Source organism: Lampris incognitus, chromosome 14, assembly GCF_029633865.1.
Source record: "Lampris incognitus isolate fLamInc1 chromosome 14, fLamInc1.hap2, whole genome shotgun sequence".
NCBI classification, from domain to species: domain Eukaryota; kingdom Metazoa; phylum Chordata; class Actinopteri; order Lampriformes; family Lampridae; genus Lampris; species Lampris incognitus.
In genome coordinates this window covers 45,450,068-45,477,458 of record NC_079224.1, presented here as the reverse complement: position 1 = coordinate 45,477,458, position 27,391 = coordinate 45,450,068, and the positions used below count along the sequence as shown (strand labels likewise).

The following is a 27,391-nucleotide window of genomic DNA, read 5'->3' as shown; positions in this document are numbered from 1 at the left end:
CCTGTCGGCTTACCAGGATGACCAGCCAGTGTGCCGACACCTTCTCGTGCTCTTTGAACGTGGTCAGTATGGCCAGAATCAAGCAGCCCAGAACTATTAAAAACCTGCAACGAGAAAGAAAACAGCAGCTCAGCACACCACGTCACCTACAGCTCAACACACCACGTCACCTACAGCTCAACACACCACGTCACCAGCAGCTCAACACACCACGTCACCTACAGCTCAACACACCACGTCACCTACAGCTCAACACACCACGTCACCTACAGCTCAACACACCACGTCACCTACAGCTCAACACACCACGTCACCAGCAGCTCAACACACCACGTCACCTACAGCTCAACACACCACGTCACCTACAGCTCAACACACCACGTCACCTACAGCTCAACACACCACGTCACCTACAGCTCAACACACCACGTCACCTACAGCTCAACACACCACGTCACCAGCAGCTCAACACACCACGTCAGCTACAGCTCAACACACCACGTCACCTACAGCTCAACACACCACGTCACTAGCAGCTCAACACACCACGTCAGCTACAGCTCAACACACCACGTCACCTACAGCTCAACACACCACGTCACCAGCAGCTCAACACACCACGTCACCTACAGCTCAACACACCACGTCACCAGCAGCTCAACACACCACGTCACCTACAGCTCAACACACCACGTCACCTACAGCTCAGCACACCACGTAACCAGCAGCTCAACACACCACGTCACCTACAGCTCAGCACACCACGTCACCAGCAGCTCAACACACCACGTCACCTACAGCTCAACACACCACGTCACCTACAGCTCAACACACCACGTCACCAGCAGCTCAACACACCACGTCACCTACAACTCAACACACCACGTCACCTACAGCTCAACACACCACGTCACCAGCAGCTCAACACACCACGTCACCTACAGCTCAACACACCACGTCACCTACAGCTCAGCACACCACGTAACCAGCAGCTCAACACACCACGTCACCTACAGCTCAGCACACCACGTCACCAGCAGCTCAACACACCACGTCACCTACAGCTCAACACACCACGTCACCAGCAGCTCAACACACCACGTCACCTACAGCTCAGCACACCACGTCACCTACAGCTCAACACACCACGTCACCTACAGCTCAACACACCACGTCACCTACAGCTCAACACACCACGTCACCAGCAGCTCAACACACCACGTCACCTACAGCTCAACACACCACGTCACCAGCAGCTCAACACACCACGTCACCAGCAGCTCAACACACCACGTCACCAGCAGCTCAACACACCACGTCACCTACAGCTCAACACACCACGTCACCTACAGCTCAACACACCACGTCACCAGCAGCTCAACACACCACGTCACCTACAGCTCAACACACCACGTCACCAGCAGCTCAACACACCACGTCACCTACAGCTCAGCACACCACGTCACCTACAGCTCAACACACCACGTCACCTACAGCTCAACACACCACGTCACCAGCAGCTCAACACACCACGTCACCTACAGCTCAACACACCACGTCACCAGCAGCTCAACACACCACGTCACCTACAGCTCAACACACCACGTCACCAGCAGCTCAACACACCACGTCACTAGCAGCTCAACACACCACGTCACCAGCAGCTCAACACACCACGTCACCTACAGCTCAACACACCACGTCACTAGCAGCTCAACACACCACGTCACTAGCAGCTCAACACACCACGTCACCTACAGCTCAACACACCACGTCACCTACAGCTCAACACACCACGTCACCAGCAGCTCAACACACCACGTCACCTACAGCTCAACACACCACGTCACCAGCAGCTCAACACACCACGTCACCTACAGCTCAGCACACCACGTCACCTACAGCTCAACACACCACGTCACCTACAGCTCAACACACCACGTCACCAGCAGCTCAACACACCACGTCACCTACAGCTCAACACACCACGTCACCAGCAGCTCAACACACCACGTCACCTACAGCTCAACACACCACGTCACCAGCAGCTCAACACACCACGTCACTAGCAGCTCAACACACCACGTCACCAGCAGCTCAACACACCACGTCACCTACAGCTCAACACACCACGTCACTAGCAGCTCAACACACCACGTCACTAGCAGCTCAACACACCACGTCACCTACAGCTCAACACACCACGTCACCTACAGCTCAACACACCACGTCACCTACAGCTCAACACACCACGTCACCAGCAGCTCAACACACCACGTCACCAGCAGCTCAACACACCACGTCACCAGCAGCTCAACACACCACGTCACCAGCAGCTCAACACACCACGTCACCTACAGCTCAACACACCACGTCACCTACAGCTCAACACACCACGTCACCTACAGCTCAACACACCACGTCACCAGCAGCTCAACACACCACGTCACCAGCAGCTCAACACACCACGTCACCAGCAGCTCAACACACCACGTCACCAGCAGCTCAACACACCACGTCACCTACAGCTCAACACACCACGTCACCAGCAGCTCAACACACCACGTCACTAGCAGCTCAACACACCACGTCACCAGCAGCTCAACACACCACGTCACCAGCAGCTCAGCACACCACGTCACCAGCAGCTCAGCACACCACGTCACCAGCAGCTCAACACACCACGTCACCAGCAGCTCAGCACACCACGTCACCTACAGCTCAACACACCACGTCACCAGCAGCTCAACACACCACGTCAGCTACAGCTCAACACACCACGTCACTAGCAGCTCAACACACCACGTCACCTACAGCTCAGCACACCACGTCACCAGCAGCTCAACACACCACGTCACCTACAGCTCAACACACCACGTCACCTACAGCTCAACACACCACGTCACCAGCAGCTCAACACACCACGTCACCAGCAGCTCAACACACCACGTCACCAGCAGCTCAACACACCACATCACCTACAGCTCAACACACCACGTCACCTACAGCTCAACACACCACGTCACTAGCAGCTCAACACACCACGTCACTAGCAGCTCAACACACCACATCACCAGCAGCTCAACACACCACGTCACCAGCAGCTTCTGGTTCCACACAGCAGACAGGCCCGTGGCCTGCTGCACACTACTGCTCATCAGGCCAGTCCTGTTCTGCAGAACATAATGTGAAATGGGAAGAGCAGGTTCTTCCCTGTTGTAGTCCGACTAATCCACAGACCCCTGCCCCCACCTACAGACCTACTTTATACCATTTATATTTCCTTCTAGATGTTTTACATCTGTCTATCTATATTTATCTGTCTATCTATATATCTATCTATTTATCTATCTATCTGTCGGTCTGTCTGTTTGTGTGTGTGTATATATACACTACTGTTCAAAAGTTTGGGATCACCCAAACAATTTTGTGTTTTCCATGAAAAGTCACACTTATTCACCACCATATGTTGTGAAATGAATAGAAAATAGAGTCAAGACATTGACAAGGTTAGAAATAATGATTTGTATTTGAAATAAGATTTTTTTTTACATCAAACTTTGCTTTCGTCAAAGAATCCTCCATTTGCAGCAATTACAGCATTGCAGACCTTTGGCATTCTAGCTGTTAATTTGTTGAGGTAATCTGGAGAAATTGCACCCCACGCTTCCAGAAGCAGCTCCCACAAGTTGGATTGGTTGGATGGGCACTTCTTTGAGCAGATTGAGTTTCTGGAGCATCACATTTGTGGGGTCAATTAAACGCTCAAAATGGCCAGAAAAAGAGAACTTTCATCTGAAACTCGACAGTCTATTCTTGTTCTTAGAAATGAAGGCTATTCCATGCGAGAAATTGCTAAGAAATTGAAGATTTCCTACACCGGTGTGTACTACTCCCTTCAGAGGACAGCACAAACAGGCTCTAACCAGAGTAGAAAAAGAAGTGGGAGGCCGCGTTGCACAACTGAGCAAGAAGATAAGTACATTAGAGTCTCTAGTTTGAGAAACAGACGCCTCACAGGTCCCCAACTGGCATCTTCATTAAATAGTACCTGTTAGAGCCTGTTTGTGCTGTCCTCTGAAGGGAGTAGTACACACCGGTGTAGGAAATCTTCAATTTCTTAGCAATTTCTCGCATGGAATAGCCTTCATTTCTAAGAACAAGAATAGACTGTCGAGTTTCAGATGAAAGTTCTCTTTTTCTGGCCATTTTGAGCGTTTAATTGACCCCACAAACGTGATGCTCCAGAAACTCAATCTGCTCAAAGAAGTGCCCATCCAACCAATCCAACTTGTGGGAGCTGCTTCTGGAAGCGTGGGGTGCAATTTCTCCAGATTACCTCAACAAATTAACAGCTAGAATGCCAAAGGTCTGCAATGCTGTAATTGCTGCAAATGGAGGATTCTTTGACGAAAGCAAAGTTTGATGTAAAAAAAATCTTATTTCAAATACAAATCATTATTTCTAACCTTGTCAATGTCTTGACTCTATTTTCTATTCATTTCACAACATATGGTGGTGAATAAGTGTGACTTTTCATGGAAAACACGAAATTGTTTGGGTGATCCCAAACTTTTGAACGGTAGTGTATATATATATATATATATATATGTGTGTGTGTGTGTGTGTGTGTGTTTGTGCATTTGTAAGTATATATTTTCACATACTTGCCATATGTTATTTTATTTTATTCTCTGCACCAACAACGCGAAGCTAAATTCCCAGTGCATGTAATGCACGCGGCAGTAGAAGAATCTCTGGTTCTGGTTCTGATTGCAAAGCTCTCTGAAACTAAATATGATTTGGGGCTAAACAAATAAACCAACTTAGCACGAGGTTAGTTATATTCACTTAAGTGTAGTTAATATTTACATATTATTATAAACTAATAGCAATATGAAATAATAATGTTGACACTATGAACGAAATTCGGATAGTGACATCAGACAGTGACAGCTCCGCCAGAATGTGGCGCATCCCCGCCAGGTCGCCAATAGAGGGCGCTAAGGTTCCACTGTGTTCGTTGTATTGCAGCGGTTTCCTGCAGGACATTACTGTACATAGATGGTGTTGCCGTCCCCTGTTCAGTCTTCTGACCATTACACAGTGAAGGGGTTTCCCTTCATTTACTGCCTGATAAAGCAGTTTGTATTCGACCTTTAAACACCAACACCTCTCTGTGATGAGACACAACAGACACACAACCACCTGGACCCGCTCGACACGTCACACTGCTCTCAGTCACGTGTTTCTCTAGGCAATAATATGAACTCAGATATAACCGGTTCAGAAAAACAAATCGACCACATGATAATGATCACCCAGTACAAACCAAAGTGCATAATAGAGTTAAGTTGTTATGCTACACAGCATATACACACACACACACACACACACCATCAGCTTTACCCCGGCGTGTGCCAGTTGGGTTGAAGGTTTATGGTGGTTTATGGTGGTTCATGGTGGTCTGTCTAGTCAAACAACTATCCACATAGGCCACATGTAGTCTATAAAGTATTCTAGGTAGTATGATATAGTCTATAAAGTATTCTAGGAAGTATGATATAGTCTATGAAGTATTCTAGGTAGTATGATATAGTCTATAAAGTATTCTAGGTAGTATGATATAGTCTATGAAGTATTCTAGGTAGTATGATATAGTAGGAACAACATTTACACCTACAAACCACAGAGCCATCCATCAGACAGGAAGAAAGGCTGCACAGGACAACACTGGCATGTAGCCTGGATAATAATAATAATAATAACACTGACATGTATCCTGGATAATAATAATAACACTGACATGTATCCTGGATAATAATAATAATAATAATAATAACACTGACATGTATCTTGGATAATAATAACAATAATAATACTGGCATGTATCCTGGATAATAATAATAACACTAACATGTATCCTGGATAATAATAATAATGATAATAATAATAATACTGGCATGTATCCTGGATAATAATAATGATAATGATAACAATAATAATACTGGCATGTATCCTGGATAATAACAATAATAATAATAACACTGACATGTATCCTGGATAATAATAATAACACTGACATGTATCCTGGATAATAATAATAATAATGATAATAATAATAATAATAACACTGACATGTATCTTGGATAATAATAACACTGATATGTATCCTGGATAATAATAATGATAATAATAATAATAACACTGACATGTATCTTGGATAATAATAATAATAATAACACTGATATGTATCCTGGATAATAATAATGATAATAATAATAACACTGACATGTATCTTGGATAATAATAATACTGGCATGTATCCTGGATAATAATAATAATAACGCTGACATGTATCCTGGATAATAATAATAATAACATTACACTTTATTTATATCGCACCTTTTCGTTACAGTGTGCCATTACACAACAGGATAAAATGATGCACATGGTCAAGATAAAACAACAAAATACAATAAAAGTATAGGACATAATGCCAGACTCCCCTCACAGAACAAGGTAAAACACGGTCAGCATGACGTCACAAGAGCACAATTAAAACCAAGACAGTCGATAAAACAAGATTAGGATGAAACAGTTAAAATAAAGAGATGAAAGAAAAATGTGAAGAATTAAAAATGTAAAATTATGAAAATATGATATAAACATATACAAATAATAGAATAAACAATTAAATAAATAAAAACTGGTCAGCAATGGATTTACTATAAAAAAAGCCTTCCTGTAAAAATGATTTCCTCCGGTAGGGAGGTCCAGCGTTTACAGAAACCCCCCAGTGGCTTTCAGTAACGAGGCTGACTTAATCACACTTCCCTTCCTGAGAAGATCACAACTTCCTCTCTCGTTGTTACGCATTGCTTGTTTTTGTATTTCCTAAAGGTAGCCATGAAGCTCATCCCCAGACATCTACCACCTCATTTAACTTTGTGTAACTGTCACAAAAACAACTTTCGGGTGTGAGGGACCAATTTGTATGTCAATGTTTCTATCCATAACACAGTCCATGTACACAACCCTCTGTCTGAGAGTAGAAAACAGTAGAAATTATAGAATAGAATGAGGCACGTGCTCAGACTGTCTCATCTTGCACAGCGGCTGTTGAGCTCACTTGAAAATATACATGTAAAGTTCTCTGTAAAATATACATGTAAAGTTTTCTGTAAAATATGCATGTAAAGTTCACTTGAAAATATACATGTAAAGTTCTCTGTAAAATATGCATGTAAAGTTCTCTGTAAAATATACATGTAAAGTTCTCTGTAAAATATGCATGTAAAATATACATGTAAAGTTCTCTGTAAATATACATGTAAAATATGCATGTAAAGTTTTCTGTAAAATATGCATGTAAAGTTCACTTGAAAATATACATGTAAAGTTCTCTGTAAAATATACACGTAAAGTTCTCTGTAAAATATGCATGTAAAATATACATGTAAAGTTCTTTGTAAATATACATGTAAAATATGCATGTAAAATATACATGTAAAGTTCTCTGTAAATATACATGTAAAATATGCATGTAAAATATACATGTCAAGTTCTCTGTAAAATATACATACAAAGTTCTCTGGATAAAAATAAAAATATAAACGTAAAGTTCTCATGATAAAAATGGCTCCTCTCCTTTTCTGAGCTCTGTGGGTAACAGTCAGGTTTTACCAACCTCACACCACATACACACCACATACACACCACGTTCACACACAAACACACCACGTACACACCACATACTCCCACATACACCACACAAACACACCACATACACTCTCCATATACACACACATACACTCCACGTACACACCACATACACATCACATACACTCCACATGCACACCACATACACACTCCATATACACACCACATACACTCCACGTACACACCACATACACAACACACACACACTCCACATGCACACCACATACACACCACATACTCCCACATACACACCACATAATCACTACATACACACCACATACACACCACATACATACCACGTACACAACTTGGATTTTTTTCAGACAAAAATGGGAAAAGCCTGTGCACACCGTGCGATCGAATGGTGCTGGCAAATGGCAAAAACATAATTATAAATAGAAGAAATGTCACGTTTATGTGACAAAAACACTGCACACTTAAGATTCAGGCCAAGCGTACTTACTGAAAAAAGTAAAACAAACGAGATCACATCATTCAGGAAGTATTCTTGTCCTGAGTCTTAAGTGTGCAGCATTGTCGTCACGTGTAACGTTGACGTTATTCAGCTGATCTGCTGTGCTGGCGTGCTGAGTGGGACGTCCACACTGACTCATGCACGCCATCACTTCAGCAAACAAGGCATGTCCGCCATGTTCCTGGCGTAGATGTACAGTACATTTGACTATGTTGTTGTTGTTATTTTTGTGGTTGTTGTTGTTGCTGCTACATCAGACAGCTGCCAGGCCATTAGGGTTTGTGTGTCTCGGGATTTAAAAAAAAAAAATTTACTGAGTGACTCCCATCCATTGTCTGTTATCGTTAAATAGCAATTCCATCAAGTTTTAACATTGAAAAGTCTACTACTACTTTCAGCTGCTCCCGTTAGGGGGCGCCACAGCGGGTCATCCGTTTCCATCTCTTCCTGTCCTCTGCATCTTCCTCTGTCACACCAGCCACCTGCATGTCCTCCCTCACCACATCCATAAACCTCCTCTTTGGCCTTCCTCTTCTCCTCTTCCCTGGCAGCTCCATATTCAGCATCCTTCTCCCAGTATACCCAGCATCTCTCCTCCACACATGTCCAAACCATCTCCATCTTGTCTCTCTTACTTTGTCTCCAAACCGTCCAACCTGAGCTGTTCCTCTAATATACTCGTTCCTAATCCTGTCCTTCTTCATCACTCCCAATGAAAATCTTATCATCTTCACCTCTGCCACCTCCTGCTCCACCTCCTGTCTTTTCATCAGCACCACTGTCTCCAGACCATACAACATAGCTGGTCTCACTACCATCTTGTAAACCTTCCCTTTAACTCTTGCTGGTACCCTTCTGTCACACTTCACTCCTGACACTCTTCTCCACCCACTCCACCCTGCCTGCACTCTCTTCTTCACCTCTCTTCTGCACTCCCCGTTACTTTGGACAGTCGACCCCAAGTATTTAAACTCATACACATTCATCACCTCTACTCCTTGCATCCTGACCATTCCACTGTCCTCCCTCTCATTCACGCATAGGTATTCTGTCTTGCACCAACTGACTTTCATTCCTCTTCTCTTTAGTGCATACCTCCACCTCTCCAGGCTCTCCTCCACCTGCACCCTACTCTCGCTACAGATCACAATGTCATCTGTGAACATCATAATCCATGGAGACTCCTGCCTGATCTTGTCCGTCAACCTGTCCATCACCATTGCAAACAAGAAAGGGCTCAGAGCCGATCCTTGATGTAATCCCACCTCCACCTTGAACCCATCAGTCATTCCAACCACACACCTCACCATTGTCACACTGCCCTCATATATATCCTGCATCACTCCTACATACGTCTCTGCAACTCCCGACTTCCTCATACAATACCACACCTCCTCTCTCGGCACCCTGTCGTATGCTTTCTCTAAATCCACCAAGACACAATGTACCTCCTTCTGGCCTCCTTTATACTTCTCCACCAACATTCTCAAAGCAAACATCACATCTGTGGTGCTCTTTCATGGCATGAAACCATACTGCTGCTGCTGATCAACACCTCTCCTCCTCTTAACCTAGCTTCTATTACTCTTTCCCATATCTTCATGCTGTGGCTGATCAACTTTATACCTCTGTAGTTGTTACAGTTCTGCACATCACCCTTGTTCTTGAAAATTTATCATAAAACATGTAACATTTAATATTCAAAAGTACAAGCCAATAACTAATGTTATGCACATGCTAATAACTACAATCATGCGGACCCTCAATAACTATAAGAAAACTGACTGATTTACTAAGATTGAATACATAAATGTTTTCATTTTTGCATTTAAAAAAATTGTTACAAAAGAGACATCAGTGAATAAGTAGCTCGTGTGTGTGTGTGTGTGTGTGTGTGTGTGTGTGTGTGTGTGTGTGTGTGTTTGGTTTGACTCGGTCTGCCTTATAGACAGTGATGGAGGACTCGGTAGACTACACATTAAATTGATGTGTTAGTAAGCCAGCTCGTTAACAACTGTTTCCCTGTCAGTTTAAACCCTGCAGCTGGGTTGTTGTTGGTAGCTAATGCCAAGCGCACAACAAAGCCTGATTTCAGCCAGGATTTAGTAAATCATGAAGAGCTCTGCACACACCCATCGCTGAGCATCAGCCTTAACTAGTCTGGGACTCCTATGAAAAGATGAGATAGGTTTGATTTTATCTGGAGTCCTCAGTTTTGGACTCTGTAGTGTATCGGCAGTGACATGTATTTGTACATGGGACTGCCAACAGCTCGTTTTGTATGTATTGTACATTAGAGTGCAGTACTACACAGAAAATTATAGCACAATACGGTAAAGTACAGTACACTGGAGTACATTCTGATTGTGTACCATGCAGAACAGTACAGTAGAGTACAGTATGTTAGAGTACAGTAGAGACAGGGTCTGTCATTGCCATCAATTGGGGCGAGACAACAGGAAGTATATGAAGAGCAGATGAATCACAGATGATTCAGAGAAGCAGTTATCACCCAGCTGGTGCTACATATTGGTGGTGGTTGAGGTGAGGTTCCCTCCTTCACTGTGAAGCACTAAGGGTGTCAAGATAAAGTGCTACATAAACGTAATCCATCATTATCGTTATTATTATCATAGCACTGTAGAGTCGAGTACAGTATGAGTACAATAGAGTACAATGCAATAAAGTACAGTACATTAGAATACTGTCAGTTGAATTCCAGCACAGTGAATTCAAAAATTTGAGTACAGTAGAGTATAACTCAGTACAGTACAGTAGAATTCAATAGAGTACAGTACAGTAGAGTATAACTCAGTACAGTACAGTAGAATTCAATAGAGTACAGTACAGTAGAGTACAATTCAGTACAGTAGAGTAGCGTACATTAGAATTAAATAGAGTACAGTTCAGTGTACTTTGGTCTATATTACTCGGTATTTATGATCAATAGCCAAAGATGCTACTGGGGACTGGGGTTCGCGCCCCGGTCTCGTGAGATCCGACTATGGCCGGACTCGATGAAGCAGCGATGGTTGGCAGCGCCGTCTTCGGGAGGGGGGCGGAGTCGGCTTGTGTTCCTCACATGAATGCGTCTCTGGGTGTGTGGGGAAAAGCAGGGGTTCGGCCTGGATTCGCCTCGCCACTTCCGTGACAAGGCGAATCCTTCCAGACTGCCGGCCGGAGAGATGCAGTTGGCGAATGCATGCAGTACGAGGGTGGGTGTTGGAACTACAAATAGGGAGAGTTTGGCCACTACATTGGGAGAAAAAAGGGAAAAATCAGAAATAAATTGAATGAAAAAAAATAGCCAAAGATGGAAACAAGAGGTCGTCCATCAGTCTGGGAAGTGTTGGAGCTTAGCCGGGAGTTAGTGGGTTTGTGGTGTTTTCCCTGTGGGTGGAGTAATAATGATAATGATGATAATAATATTGACAATAACAAGAAAAACATCATTTGAATAACTCGAGCCCTCCTTGTGGAAAAAGGGTTGGTTGCGGAGGATATCCTAGGGACGGTAAAGCGAGAGCTCGTTATCAGTTGGGTTCCTCTGTGTTTTAAAGACATTTATTGATTATCTTCACCTGATGGGCGCTTTATTTTAAGGTGTAAATATGCAAACACGTTAACCGCCTTCCTAACAATCCATCCTAGCCCCCATCTGTAGTCACCCGATCACTGGAGCAAGCAGCCAAACCACCAATTAGCATCTAGTCTGTCCAGTGCCCCCACCCCCACCCCACCCCGCCCTCTGAAAAAAATAGAGTAATCCTGCGTGGCTCATGTTCTCTGACCGAGCCCCGTTTGTCAGCAGCGGAGTCCTCAGAGCGCCCGCTCAGCACACACCCGATACGTTACGGATGCACTTTATCCATCACGTCACACTGCAATTAGCGGCGGGGGGAGAGGGGGTGGATGGAGGAGTGAAGAGGGATGCGTGGAGAGGTATAGTGGAGGGTTTACGGCTTGGGGAGACTTACAGTAAAAGCGTTTGTTTTATGAAATGGGGGGGAGGGGGGAGCAGTGTGGCTGGTGGAAGAAAATGACAGCAGAGGATCTCAGACTAAAGCACAGTGGTGCTGGACTTCCCAGTCTCGTGCTCACGGTCCTGTGGTCGGAGGAGTTTCACCAGTATTTTATGGGACGAGCACGTTACGTCCAGCAAAGACATTTAGGTGGTGAAGACGTTCAGAGTTCGTCCATTCATCCGTTATCCGGACCGCCTATCCTGCTCTCGGGGTCGCAGGGGGATGCTGGCGCCTAACCCAGCAGTCATTGGGCGGCAGGCGGGGAGACACCCTGGACAGGTCATCACAGGATTCGCTTCACAGGATGGCTGTGATGGCCAGTCAGAGTCAAGTGGCTGTAAAAACATGGACGCTCGTGAGAGTTTCTTCCTCCTCCCTAATTCTCTTTCTGATCCCAGCATCTAAATCATTCATGGCTCTGTGTGTGTTGCCATTAGGCTGTGTTGACATCTGATAAAATCCTCAAGTGCTCGTCCACCATAACAGCATAAATATTTCACAGCCAGTCGGCCAGAAGCTCTTCCTAATTAGTCCCCTTAATTATTCACCTTAAGCCAACACGAGGTGGACATGGCAGCTTGTGACTGATGCTTGAGTAGGGGTGAGTGTGTATACATGTTTTGTGTGTGAGTGTGTATACATGTTTTGCGTGTGAGTGTGTATACATGTTTTGCGTGTCTTGTTTGCTGCATGGCATCCCAGCATTCCCTAACACCACACGCCGCGCCGTCCTTCAACATTAAACGGGGATGTGCTCTGTTCAAAGTTATCCAGAGGACAGTCAATCCTGCAAGCTGCAGAGGAGATCAATGTAAACTCAATACACTCCAACGGATACACATCTGCTACACCATCACTGCCCAGTTGCCTTCAAAGAGTTTGCACGATGCAATACAACACACACACACACACACACACACACACACTGACAAGAGCTGCTGTGGCCACGGAGCTCCGACACATCAATACACACAATACACATCAATACACACAATACACACAATACACACAGGCTGGAAACCAAACAGTTGATACTTTCAGTGAGAAGAAAAAACTGACTCGTCAAATAGGACACACACGTTGTACACAAGTGTGTCATCGACAACAGTTTGAATGAGCTTGACAATGCTGTTCTGCTGAACTGGTGTGTGATGCTGTAGTCTGTGTGCTTATGGTCTGTTGTTTATGTCCATCCACCCATCCATCACATCTTCTTTATGTATTTGGATCTCACATGTTCATACTGTTCCAAAGAACTACTCCTAGCAGCTTCCAAGTACAACCACAGCCTTCTACTGCTGGTGACTGGGAGCTGACCGGTACAACCCCAGTCTTCTACTGCTGGTGACCGGGAGCTGACCGGTACAACCACAGTCTTCTACTGCTGGTGACTGGGAGCTGACCGGTACAACCCCAGTCTTCTACTGCTGGTGACTGGGAGCTGACCGGTACAACCACAGTCTTCTACTGCTGGTGACCGGGAGCTGACCGGTACAACCCCAGTCTTCTACTGCTGGTGACTGGGAGCTGACCGGTACAACCCCAGTCTTCTACTGCTGGTGACTGGGAGCTGACCGGTACAACCACAGTCTTCTACTGCTGGTGACTGGGAGCTGACCGGTACAACCCCAGTCTTCTTCTGCTGGTGACTGGGAGCTGACCGGTACAACCCCAGTCTTCTTCTGCTGGTGACTGGGAGCTGACCGGTACAACCCCAGTCTTCTACTGCTGGTGACTGGGAGCTGACCGGTACAACCCCAGTCTTCTACTGCTGGTGACTGGGAGCTGACCGGTACAACCCCAGTCTTCTACTGCTGGTGACTGGGAGCTGACCGGTACAACCACAGTCTTCTACTGCTGGTGACTGGGAGCTGACCGGTACAACCCCAGTCTTCTACTGCTGGTGACTGGGAGCTGACCGGTACAACCACAGTCTTCTACTGCTGGTGACTGGGAGCTGACCGGTACAACCCCAGTCTTCTACTGCTGGTGACTGGGAGCTGACCGGTACAACCACAGTCTTCTACTGCTGGTGACTGGGAGCTGACCGGTATAACCACAGTCTTCTACTGCTGGTGACTGGGAGCTGACCGGTACAACCCCAGTCTTCTACTGCTGGTGACTGGGAGCTGACCGGTACAACCCCAGTCTTCTACTGCTGGTGACTGGGAGCTGACCGGTACAACCCCAGTCTTCTACTGCTGGTGACTGGGAGCTGACCGGTACAACCCCAGTCTTCTTCTGCTGGTGACTGGGAGCTGACCGGTACAACCACAGTCTTCTACTGCTGGTGACTGGGAGCTGACCGGTACAACCCCAGTCTTCTTCTGCTGGTGACTGGGAGCTGACCGGTACAACCCCAGTCTTCTACTGCTGGTGACTGGGAGCTGACCGGTACAACCCCAGTGTGGAACACTGAGGAACTCCACAGGATGGAGCGGCACATGGACAACTGAAATGGGGTTGTGAACTTTGCCAATGATGTGGGATTCAGTTCGTCAAGTTTTCACTTATAAGCAGGCCCCTGCAACTTCCAGCCCCTTTTCTCACTGGTCCCACTGGTCCTACTTGTGACCCCCTGACAGACATGCACATTAATGCTGCTATAAGGAACGCTGGGGATAAGAAATGGAATTTAATAAGAGAAAAGAGAAAGATGAGAGACATGATGCTGCGTTTCAGACCCCCACATTTTCATTTATTCATCCACCTTTATTTAACCAGGCAAGTCCCATTGAGATTAAAATCTCTTTTACAAGAGAGACCTGGCCAAGAACGGCAGCAGTACACCAGTTTCAGCACACACTCACATAAAGACAACAGAATAGCTCAAAGTGCAAAATAGCATAAAAATGAAGGGAAAAGATACAAACCTGCTTTTAACTGAAACATTTACAATTTCCAATAGACTCAGATTCCGTAGAATTAACCGTACCTACTGAAACAACAATAACATGGGCTCCTGACCACTGTAATGCTTACTACTACACCATGCTCACTCTCACCAGAACCAGAATCACAATCAGAACCAGAATCACAGTCAGAATCGGCTTTATTAGCCAAGTGTGCCTGTGCACACAAGTAATTTGACTCCAGTACACAGCAGCTTCTAGCACTTGCAGACTCACACAAAAAAAAGAAAAAATGAACCAACAACAAGACGTGGAGGCAAGCATGTCTGCACAACAGCTGTGTCACTACTATACAGAGTTTGGTTATGGTTTTGTTACGCCCATGTATTATACCATATTGCTTCTATACTATATTGCCCATACACTATACCATGTACCATACCACAACTCCACAGCCCATCATGACCATAAACAGTGCTATATGCTCCCACTATATTACACTATATTATCTTATGTACCAGAAGTATACACTATATATTCACCTAACATCCACCACACAACTACATACTATATTATATACCTATGTTACAACCACAACAATAACAGCAATAACTTGTAACCAGTATACAGCAGTTGTATGTGTATAAAGGATAACTAAGTTTTGACTTAGTTATCCTTTTAGCTTATAAATATATTCCTTGGTAACTTGCTGTTTGCAGTTTTAATAGTTTTGTGTGAAGTTTGACAGAGTTTTACATAAGTGACCAGTTTCTGGGCAATAGGCCTACTTTCAGTTTACCTCTTTGGCCAGTTGGGTGTTAAGTGGCCAGGGTGTGGCCTGCACTCCTGGCAGACAATTGGCAATCAGGGTTCTTTAAATCACTGCTGCTACTTGGAAGCGTCAGGCAAACAAGCTGAGGGCAAACAGGCCTAGGCTGAACGAAGGCTAGAGTGAACAAAGGTAAGAGTGACTTTTTCAAGCCAAGACTTCGTCAAGCACGGACTTCTCTTTTTAGATCCGGTCAGTCATCTGTATTTTGTGTACCTAGTATAGGCTATGTGTTTCCTTCGCATTCCCGTCCTTTCCTATTCCCGGGGCTGGCACAGACGTTGGGTCACTCCTAGGCGCTGTGACCCTACCAATCTCATCTATCCCACTCTCTCCACTCTCGTTGACCAAGTGGTGACGGGAGGGCTCTGGATTTGCCAGTCTGTGGTGCCGAAAGCTGAGTTTATCTCCGGCTACGCATCCTTGCTCTCCCTCAACTTTCTTGCTCTAACTGAGACCTGGATCATGCCAGAAAACACTACCACACCTGCAGCTCTGTCTGATGTGTACTCTTTTTCTCACACTCCCAGAGCTGGGAGGCGAGGTGGTGGTACTGGTCTGCTAATCTCTCTGAAATGGAAATACTCTCTTGTTTCCATTCCACAATTTTCTCCGCCCTCTTTTGAATTTCATGCTGTTACTGTCTCTTATCCAGACAAATTCACCATCGTGGTTGTGCACCACCCACCAGGGCCCCTTGGTGAGTTTCTGGAGGAGCTTGACACATTTCCCTGTTGATGACTCTGCACTTATCCTTCTCGGTGACTTCAGCATCCACACTGACAAGCTAGATCCTCTTCTCTCTTTCCTCTCCTCCTTTGGCCTTCACCTCTCACCCTCTCCTCCTACCCACAAGGCCAACAACCAGCTGGACCTTATCTTTGCTAGACACTGTCCTGGTTCCAATCTCTCTGTTACTCCCCTCCAGCTCTCTGACCACTATTTCATGTCCTACTCTCTTCTCCCCCCTCAGCCCCCCCTACCCACATGGTTTCCACCCGTAGACACCTCCGCTCTGTCTCCACCACTGATCTTTCTTCCTCTGTTACCTCTATCCTCCCTATACCTGAATCTTTCTCTCTCCTACCCCCTGACACTGCTACTGATCTTCTTCTCTCTACCCTCTCCTCTTCTCTGGACAATCTCTGTCCCCTCACCTCCAGGCCTGCACGCCCAACTCCACCTGCCCCTTGGCTGACCGACTCAGTACGTACTGATAGACGTAGCCTGAAAGCGGCAGAGCACAAATGGAGAAAAGGCAAACTCCCAGAGGACCTTCTCAACTTCCAATCTCTTCTTTCCACTTTCTCCTCCTCCCTTTCTGCTGTTAAGGCTTCCTTCCATCACTCTAAAATCCCATCCTCTGCCTCTAATCCTAAGAAACTCTTTGAAACCTTCTCTACACTTCTTCAACCTCCTCCTCCTACTTCCTCCCTTGTCCCTGATGACTTCGCTAACTTCTTTGACAAGAAGGTAAACGACATCAGATCCTCCTTTTCTCACTGCCCCTGCTCCCGATCAACCTGGTCATGGTTCTGTCCTGGCCCCACAGTGGTGGAATGAACTCCCCACTGATGTCAGGGCAGCAGAGTCGCTGCCCATCTTTTGGCGCAGGTTGAAAGCTCACCTCTTCAAGAACTACTACCCTGTTTCTTGCTCTTAGCACTTATTGTATTCACTCATTTAAAACAACTCTTGTGCTTTCACTTCAGCACTGGTTTTGCTCTTAGATGCTTGTTTAGATGCACTTATGGCCTCTGATGACTAGTTGTTCTCCTGATTTCCTACGTTAAATGATGCACTTATTGTAAGTTGTTTTGGATAAAAGCGTCGGCTAAATGACTAATGTTATGTAAAGTTTACAACTGTATATTTGTGTTGCACAAACATTTGTATTGTACATCTAGTTTAAAAGGTAGTGCACTACCTCATATTACTGATTACAATACTCTGTACATCTATATAATAGGTTTATGTGCGGTCTTTAAGAAAAGAATCTGGAAAATAGCTTTCATTACTTACTGTTTACCACTCTTTCCAGTCCGGTTTACCTCTCTTTCCTGTGCTTTCCATATTCATACCAGGCCATATGCATGCTGCCCTGTGTGCTCATCTGCACCCTGCAATACCATTTTTTTTTACTTGTGGAGCATCATGTCACAGAATGTGTATAACTTAATTTTTCAGGATCTCTGCAAATACCTTTTACTTCTGTTTAATACCATATACAGTGCTACATACAATTTGGGTGAGGAAATAGTTTTACCATTATATAAATCCTTGGTGCGATCTCATCTTGAATTTGCAAGCTCGGTCTGGTGTCCTTATAAAGTAAAATGTATAGAAAAAAATGAGACGGTTCAGAGAAGAGCTACTTAACTAATCCCAGGTCTGAAAGACATGTCATAGGATGAGGGTTTAAGAAATTTACAACTACCAACTCGAGTACACAGGAGACATGATTGAAATCGATAAGCTTGTACACAAAATACATGATTTCACAGCTGAGCCTGTTGGAATAATAGATATGAGTTAAGTGGGAACTCCTTAAAACTAGTCCCGTTAAAGTGTCACTCTGAAAAGAGAAAAAACTTCTTTACAATTCGTGCTGCAAGAGCATGGAACGAACTTCCAGAGGATGTGGTGCAGCTCCTCCGCTCCACTCTTTTAAACATAGATTAGACACATGTTGGTCAACAAAGGCCTTTTTATATGATTATAAAGCTGAGTTGTGAGGATTATGTGGCTATGATTATTTGAGAGACTATTGTATTTGAGAGATTATTTGTGAGATTATTGTGATTTTAATAACTACTATATTGTGGTTCTTTTTTGCATGGTTGTTTGTTTTAATTTGTTGAGTCTGGTGTTGAGGATTTGTATCCTGTGCCAGAAAATTTTTCATAACAAAATGCTGCATACAACAAACTAAGTGCTTCATGTCTCACAGTAACTGGACTCATCATGGCCTACTTTTAGCACATCCCTAATGTGAAAATACACCTTGAATATTGCTCATACTTTAATCTGCCCCCATACCATATCCTTATTTTTTTTTATCGAGTCATTACTTTTTTTAGAAGTATTGCAGCGAATTCAGAGGGCAGCCAGGAATCCGCCACAGCCGGGACGCGAACCCAGATCTCTCGCACCACGGGCGACTACGTTAACCAGTCGACTGAAGGGTCCGACCCGTTAGCCAAGGGCTAGCGAGTCTAGTCATCTGTGGTACAGTATTTACCTTTATCCATGTGTAATCAATAACTGAAACCGGCAGTGTACCAGGGATGCTACTGCAGCGCTCCATTACCCGCATGTTGGCCAAGTAGATGAGGCGTGGAATCCAATCTCTGCTGTGGTTGGCAATCAGAGGATTCCTGCCGCTTCGGAGCAGACGCCGGAGAACACCGTTCGATTTCCTTTGGGGGGAAATGGGGATGGCGTTCAGTTTCTTCCCTCGGTGTTTTTTGGGTGGGGGGGAATGGTGCAGGGTAATTTGGCTGTTATGGCAGCAATGAGGTGTGATTTTGGAGGATGGCGCCCGTGCTTGCAGTGCACCCTGGAGCATGTTGGCTGATTGTTTCTCAGTGCTGTCAGACACAGATGGCGGTACCAGTGTGGAGGCTGGAGGATGTCCTGGGAGAGCAGGAAACCGCCGGCATAGTTTGAAGTTACGGAGGAGAAACATCGCTATGAGATATGCATCAGGCCACCCCCCCCCCCCCCCCGACACACACACACATGCAGGTGAGGTGCACACTGCAGACGCTACTCACCTGCATGGGCACATACTTACTGTAAAAAACACAAACGGGGCGTCCATTAGAGCAGCATTAAAATGAAATAAAATTTATATAATATAAAGTTGTAGCGAATTGGGGGGACAACGCAACTACAGGAAGTGCCGCGGCCGGGAAACGAACCCGTATCGCCCGCACCGCAGGAGACATCGCTAACCGCTAGACTAAAGGGTCAGACCCGCCAGCCAGCGGCCAGCGTGTCTTCTTATCCATGCACGTTACAATACTATAATATAAAGTTGTGGCGAATTCGGGGGGCAGCCCGGGAACCGCCACAGCTGGGACGCGAACCCGTGTCTCCCACTCCGTAAGCGGCAACGTTAACCGGTCGACTAAAGGGTCCGACCCGTTAATAGAGGACCAACGTGTCTACTTATCCATGCACGTTGCAATATAATAATAACAGTAATATGTAATATAATATTGTAGTGACCTACTTGCAGGTTAGATAGTCACCATGCGGGCCAGAGACGGTCCCTTTAAGACAGAGGGCGGGGTTAGCAAAGGGGTATTGTGGGTAGACACGAGGCTGAGGTTTTTAGTATAATGAACTGTTGACTCAGAGTTGGTCTGAGCAAATAAACGACCCCACGGCTGTGTGGTCAAAAGGAGAAGCGGTCCCGTCTCCTTTCTTTCGTCCTCCACATTGGTGACCCCGACGTGAGCCATGGAGGACGAAGCTCCCAGTGCAGCGGCAGTGACTAACGCCGTCCCGCTCAAACTGCCCGACTTCCGGGAGACGGCTGCGGCAGCATGGTTCGCTCACATCGAAGCCCAGTTCGCTATTAGGAACATCACCGTGGATGAGACCAGTACCACTACGTCGTGGCGGTACTCGGAACATCTACGGCGTCACGGATACTGGGCCTGCTGCAAGCCCCGCCGCCCGTGGATAAGTACGGTACGGTTAAGAGACACCTTGCTGCAGGCTTTCGAGCGGGCGGAGGTGGAGCGGGCGGACCGGTGGTTTCCGCTGCAAGGCTTGGGAGCTATTGGACCAGATGCTGAGCATGCTGGGTTCGTGCGGCCCCGCCTTCCTTTTCGGCCAGCTGTTCCTCCGTCAGCTCCCCTTGCACGTCCGTGCTGCCTTGGCCAGCTCCAAGTTGTCCACCCCCAGCAGCTTCCGGGAGTTGCCGCGGAGGCTGACGGGATTCTTCTCGCCAGCCGACAGCAGTGTGCGGCCGCTCTGCAGCCTGCCCACGCTCCTCCGCCACCGCCGGTTGAGGGTGCGGGTGTCGCCGCGGCAGCAGTTTCTCGTCGGCAGCAGGACTCGGGGGGGGGACTGGGCGTCTACTGCTACTCTTCAGTAGCAGCCCTGAGCGTTGGCCAGGAAGGCAGGCTGCTGTTTATCCAGGACACCATCTCCGGCCGGCGGTTGCTAGTTGCAGCGGAGCATCCTTCCTGCGACACCAGTGGACGCGATGACTGGCGGATTCGGCCCCCCTATGGATGCTGCTAACGGCTCCTATGGCACGAGGTATGTGGAGGTGGTTTTTGGAGGTCGGCGGTTCGGCTGGGACTTTATAATGGCGATGGTGTCCATTGCCCTCCTAGCTGCGGATTTCCTGCGTGCTTGTGGGTTGTTGGTAGACGTTAAAAACCGCCGCTTGATTGACGCCGTCTCCTTCTGCTCCTACCCATGTAGGCTGGGGGAGGCGGGTCCCATCGGCTTGTCCAACATGACAGCGAGCAGACGCTGAAATTCATCCCCGGTGGCAGAGTTTCCGGACCTCACAACGCCCATCTTCTCATCAGCAGTCACCAAGCATGGAGTGGAGCACAACATCACCACCACGGGGCCCCCCAGTCTACGTCCGTGCACGGCGCCTCGACCCAGCCAAGCTCGCCATCGCCAAGGAGGAGTTTGCCAACATGGAGTGCCTCGGCGTCGTGCACCGACTGCCTCTCCTGGGCGATGTTTGGGGCCGTCCACTTGGGACTCGACTACAGAGCCATGGCTGCAGACCAGGCTGCTGACACTGGGCTGCAGTTGAAGGATGTGGTGTTCGACGATGCCGGGGCCACACTTCTCTGTGACATCTCCATGGGTCAGTCCCGGCCCATGGTGCCCACGGGCTGGCGGCGATGGCTTTTCAACACCATCCGTGGCCTTTTACACCCAGGCATGAAGGAGTCAACAAAGTTGGTGGGGGCCAAATTCGTGTGGCATGGCCTCAGAAGGACATCAAGGACTGGGCAGGCACCTGCATGGCGTGTCAGCACTCCAAGGTTCACCGCCACACCAAAGCACCCCTGGGAGGCATTTCGACCATGTCAGTGTGGACCTAGTAGGACCCCTTCCCTCCTCCCGTGGTTTCACTCATCTCCTTACCATGGTGGACAGGACCACTAGCTGGCCAGAGGCTATTCTGTTGTCAACCACCACGTCTGCTGAGGTGGCTCGGGCGTTCATTGGGTCCTGGGTAGCCCGGTTTGGCACACCATCTGACCTCACTTCTGACCGGGGCCCGCGGTTCACATTCGAGCTCTGGACTGCAGTTGCTGAAAGCCTAGGGGTGAAGCTGCACCGCACCACGGCGTACAACCCGCAGGGCAGCGGTTTATGTGAGCGGTTTCATCGTTCTATGAAGGCCGCTCGTCAGGTCAGCCTCACAGACAGTAGCTGGGTTGACCGGCTCCCATGGGTCATGCTTGGCCTGCGGACCGCCCCTAAGGAAGACCTCCAGTCCTTGTCGGCCGAGCTGGTTCACGGCCAGCCACTGCGGGTCCTGGGGGAATTTCTCCCGGACGGCGTGGCACCCGTGTGGGTAGACACGAGGCTGAGGTTTTTAGCAGAATGAACTGTGGACTTAGCATTTGTTGGAAGAAGGAGGAAATAAACGACCCCACGGTTGTGTGGGCAAAAGGAGAAGTGGTCTCGTCTCCTTTCTTTCATCCTCCATAATATTAGTATAATATAATTATATAATATAATGTATCATAATCTACTGCCATTCTGTCACCGCAGCTTTAATTTATGCTGTGCTGCAGCTCCAACATGAAAGGTGGATGTAAAGATTAACATTTTAAAGCATGATGGGATTACGTTAAATGTCAAATGTAATGAAAACAAACAACCAAATGTGTTAACCGCATTAGTATGTGGTCCTTACACGGCCCTCCATTCCTTCATTTGACTTTCACCACAGCGCGTCCTGCTGCTGAGCCCTGTGTTGGCAGGCAACAGAATAGACCTCTACACTACCCAGACGCCCCGAGGCGGTATTTATTTTTTTAACGTGCAAAATTTTAGGAATAGAAATTGAGATTTTTTGTGGGGGCGAAAGTCTTACATGGACTGTTAGAACTCAGCAGGAAGGGGGTGAATTAAATCACTAATTAACCCCCATTAGAAATGTTCCTTTTAGGTAGACACAGGCGCGGATCTACGGGGTGGCAAGGGGTGGCAGCTGCCACCTCTGGGACATAGTCTTGCCACCCCATTTATAAATCAGATAATATGTTTTTAAAGTATATTTTATGTACATGCATGGTGAAGGTCAATGAGACCCGCACCAAACTCATCTCAAACAGTACAGAACAAAATACATTCGATGAAATCCGAGTTTTGGATAATAATGCGTTTAGAATAATGTCCATTGCCCCCCCCCTTGAACCTCATGCCACCCCTTTGCCACCCCAGGAAAAAACCTCTAGATCCGCCACTGGGTAGAGATAAGACACTCAAATGACATTCAGCCACCCTTTAATGGTCATAGAGACCCACCTGTAGTACACACACACACCCTGCTGCACTCCCCAGGGTTTTCCTAACAACCAATTTGGCAGGAAGATTCAATAGAACATTCAATAGAGATTCAATAGGAGGGAGGGCAGACGATGCCCTGCTGACAGTTAATTTGCGGTGTGATATGCAGACATGGAAGAGGACCGGGCCAGCACAGCTGAACCACTCTCAGCTTGCCACAGGGACAAGTTCAGATATATATATATATATATATATATATATATATATATATATATATATATATATATATATATATATATATGTGTGTGTGTGTGTTTTTTACTCCTTATTCAACTTCCAGCACCGAGGTGCCATGAATGAGAAGCAGGGAACGTGCCTGCCGACTACGTGTATGTTCCTCTCCCTCTGAGGTCCCGCTGAGTCCGAATCCCACCACTGCACAGTGCACCAAAATGAGATGACACTACTCACACGTTGCTGACTGGCTGGAGCATCGCAACACAATTCCCTTATTTGATTGGGTGAATATCTTGGTCATGATGACGTCACCGAACGCTTGACGAGAAGCTGGGGAGAACAGCATCACTACATGGAGCAGCAAGACTCCTTCCACTGAAATGAATGGACATTGGCCGCATTAAGCCTATTCACACAGGAACTTCAGCAGTGAATAGGAAAAAAACTAAACAGAGCTTTAACTCTTCAAAGCCTAAATCTGATCTGACCGCACCATGACATCGGTGATGAAGCCATCGATAAAATGGTAAGTGATCATATTACAGCCAACGACCCACATGGAAAATACTTTCAGAAAAGCATTCATTAATGTATAGTCCACTGAAGTATGCCATCGTCTACAACCTACACGTTCATATTCACTTAGATGTATACTATGAATAGGCGGCACGGTGGCCCAGTGGTTAGCACTGTCGCCTCACAGCAAGAAGATCCTGGGTTCGAACCCCCGGGGTTGTCCAACCTTGGGGGTCATCCCAGGTCATCCTCTGTGTGGAGTTTCCATGTTCTCCCCGTGTCTGCGGTGGGTTTTCTCCGGGTGCTCCGGTTTCCCCCACCATCAAAAAGACATGCATGTTGGGGTTAATACTCCTGTCTGTGCCCCTGAGCAAAGAATGGTATTGGAGAAAAAGAAGAAGTGGACTTGGTCCCTGGGCACTGCAGCTGCCCACTGCTCCTAGCTACACAGGTAGGATCGGTTAAATGCCGAAAAGAATGGCCCCATGGGGATTAATAGAGTAATCAAAATCTCATCCCATCATCTGCCGCTTCGGGCCGCTAAGTAGGGCACTCCAGACGTCCCTCTCCCCAGCAACACCCTGCAGCTCCTCCTGGGGGATCCCAAGGTGTTCCCAGGCCAGATTGGACATGTAGTCCCTCCAGCAAGTTCTGGGTCTACCCCGGGGTCTTCTCCCAGTTGGACATACCCCCCGAAAACCTTCAAAGGAAGGCGCCCAGGAGGCATCCTAATCAGATGCCCGAACCACCTCAACTGGCTCCTCACCCTATCTCTTAGGCTAAGCCCAGACACCCTACAGAGGAAACTCATGTCAGGTCCGCGGTGGTGTAGCGGTCTAAGCATCAGCTTTGTGTCGATGCAGTTGCCCACTGGGGACCGGGGTTCGCAGCCCGGTCTCGTCAGATCCGGCTATGGCCGGACTCGATGAAGCAGCAATGATTGGCAACGCTGTCTTCAGGAGGGGGGCGGAGTCGGCTTGTGTTCGTCACATGAATGCGTCTGGGTGTGGGGAAAAGCAGTGGTTCAGCCTGGAGTCACCTTGTCACAGAAGTGGCGAGGCGTCTCCTTCGAGGCTGCCGGTCGGAGAGATGCAGTTGGCGAACGCATGCAGTACGAGGGTGGGTGTTTGAACTAAAATAGGGATCGATTGGCCACTAAATTGGGAGAAAAAGGGAAAAATCAGAAATAAATTTATAGAAACTAATTTCAGCCGCTTGTATCCGCGATCTCACCCTTTCGGTCACTACCCAAAGCTCATGACCATAGGTGAGGGTTGGAAGGAAGACTGACTGGTAAATTGAGAGCTTTGCCTTCCGGCTCAGCTCCCTCTTCACCACAACGGTCCAGTACAACGTCCACATTACTGCTGATGCTGCACCAATCCGCCTGTCAGTCTCCCGCTCCATCCTACCCTCACTCCTGAACAAGACCCCGAGATACTTGAACTCCTTCATTTGAAGCAACAACTCAGCCCCAACTCGGCGGGAGCAATCAAAATCAAAAAATCAAAATTTCTGAAATGAAAATTTATGCCAGCCCTAAAATAGTCTGTGAAAAGTATTCTGCAAATAAAGGATCTGGGGAAACTTGGTTTAGGTTCTTCTTCCCTGACACCTCTACAGGATGCGTTAACATTGGCAGCTGCTAGCTGATAAACTCTCTACACATGTTGCGGGTGTAATCCGGCTATCATCGCCTGTGAAATACAGAAGGCCTTTCCCCCTCTGGCACTACCCGGAGACAAAGGGAACTGACGATAAGCTCTCATTTCTTTCCCACATGCTCTTCACAGCCTTAACTTGAGCCTTAACGTTCTCAAAGCTCTCAAATTACTCTGATTTAGTGTCACTGCAGAGTTTTGATTTCGACTTCATCATATGAGTAAAGAGATAAAAAAAGATGTAGAATTAAACTTACAGGTCACTAAACAAGAGCGAGAACGGCACTTTTCTCGGACAGAGTTGAGGATTCTTTTCCCGTGTGGTGTCCAACATGGCCGGGGTGAATTTGGTTTTTTACACCCATCAGGGGTCACCCACTCAGAAAACAACTGCCCTTGATGTACTTAAAGGTACCTCGGATGAAGGTGTCCGTCGAACAGCAGATATTCTATGCAGAGCACACTCGCCTTCTCAGCATATGCTGATCATCATTTCATCTCGGATCATGTTTTGTGTATGCGTTCGTGTGCCTGCAGACAGACCACATGGTGAGCGAGCGGTCACGGCAATGCACATGAACAAAGAGAGACTTCTGCCCCCTCTGTGCCGGGTCCTGTTTGACATTGTACAGCCAAACGGGATTTGGTCATTATTCATGACAAACAGGGGGAGTGGATGAAGGGGGTTACCGTCTACTATTGGTCAGAAAGCCTGGTAATTTTCATTAAGGTCACTCCACAAAAAATCCTACACACACACACACACACACACACACACAGGCCTGTGCAGGGGGTGAAATTTGCAGCCTTCTCTGCAGGACGCCGCGTTGGAAGTGATGGATCTATCTCCAGGTTTCCCCCCAGCGGGTAGTAGAGAGGAAAGACTTTATTCGTCCTACAGCTACACACTAGAACACACACACACACACACACACACACACACATGCAGCGAGTGCTGGCTGAAGAAATGTTGTTTCTGCATTTTTTCCCTCCTGCTGTCCTTCCTCCAGCAGCAGTGGGCAGCCCTTTCCTTCAGCGTCCAGGGACCAATTCCAGGTGGATGTCCATGTTGCTCGGCTTGTTTTTATATGGGATTCTTTGTGATTTTGGAGGAAACCCATGTGAGCACGGGGAGAACATGTAAACCCCTCACAGAAAGGCCTCTAGTCGAGAGATAACCCTCCTGAGCACGGGGAGAACATGTGAACTCCTCACAGAAAGGCCTCTAGTCGAGAGATATCCCTCCTGAGCACCGGGAGAACATGTAAACCCCTCACAGAAAGGCCTCTAGTCGAGAGATAACCCTCCTGAGCACGGGGAGAACATGTAAACTCCTCACAGAAAGGCCTCTAGTCGAGAGATAACCCTCCTAAACACAAGGAGAACATGTAAACTCCTCACAGAAAGGCCTCTAGTCGAGAGATAACCCTCCTGAGCACAAGGAGAACATGTAAACTCCTCACAGAAAGGTCTCTAGTCGAGAGATAACCCTCCTGAGCACAGGGAGAACATGTAAACTCCTCACAGAAAGGCCTCTAGTCGAGAGATAACCCGCCTGAGCACAA

At 47.1% G+C, this 27,391-nt stretch overlaps 1 protein-coding gene across 1 annotated transcript in view; it reads right to left on the bottom strand.

Annotated features, from left to right (window-relative positions):
- The window catches only part of kcnq3 (potassium voltage-gated channel, KQT-like subfamily, member 3), a 162,948-nt gene that overhangs the window by 27,869 nt on the left and 107,688 nt on the right, over positions 1 to 27,391 (bottom strand). Inside the window, exon 2 of the mRNA XM_056292940.1 lies at positions 14 to 104. Coding sequence (XP_056148915.1) covers positions 14 to 104 — 91 coding nt within the window. The remainder of the gene's footprint in view (positions 1 to 13; positions 105 to 27,391) is intronic.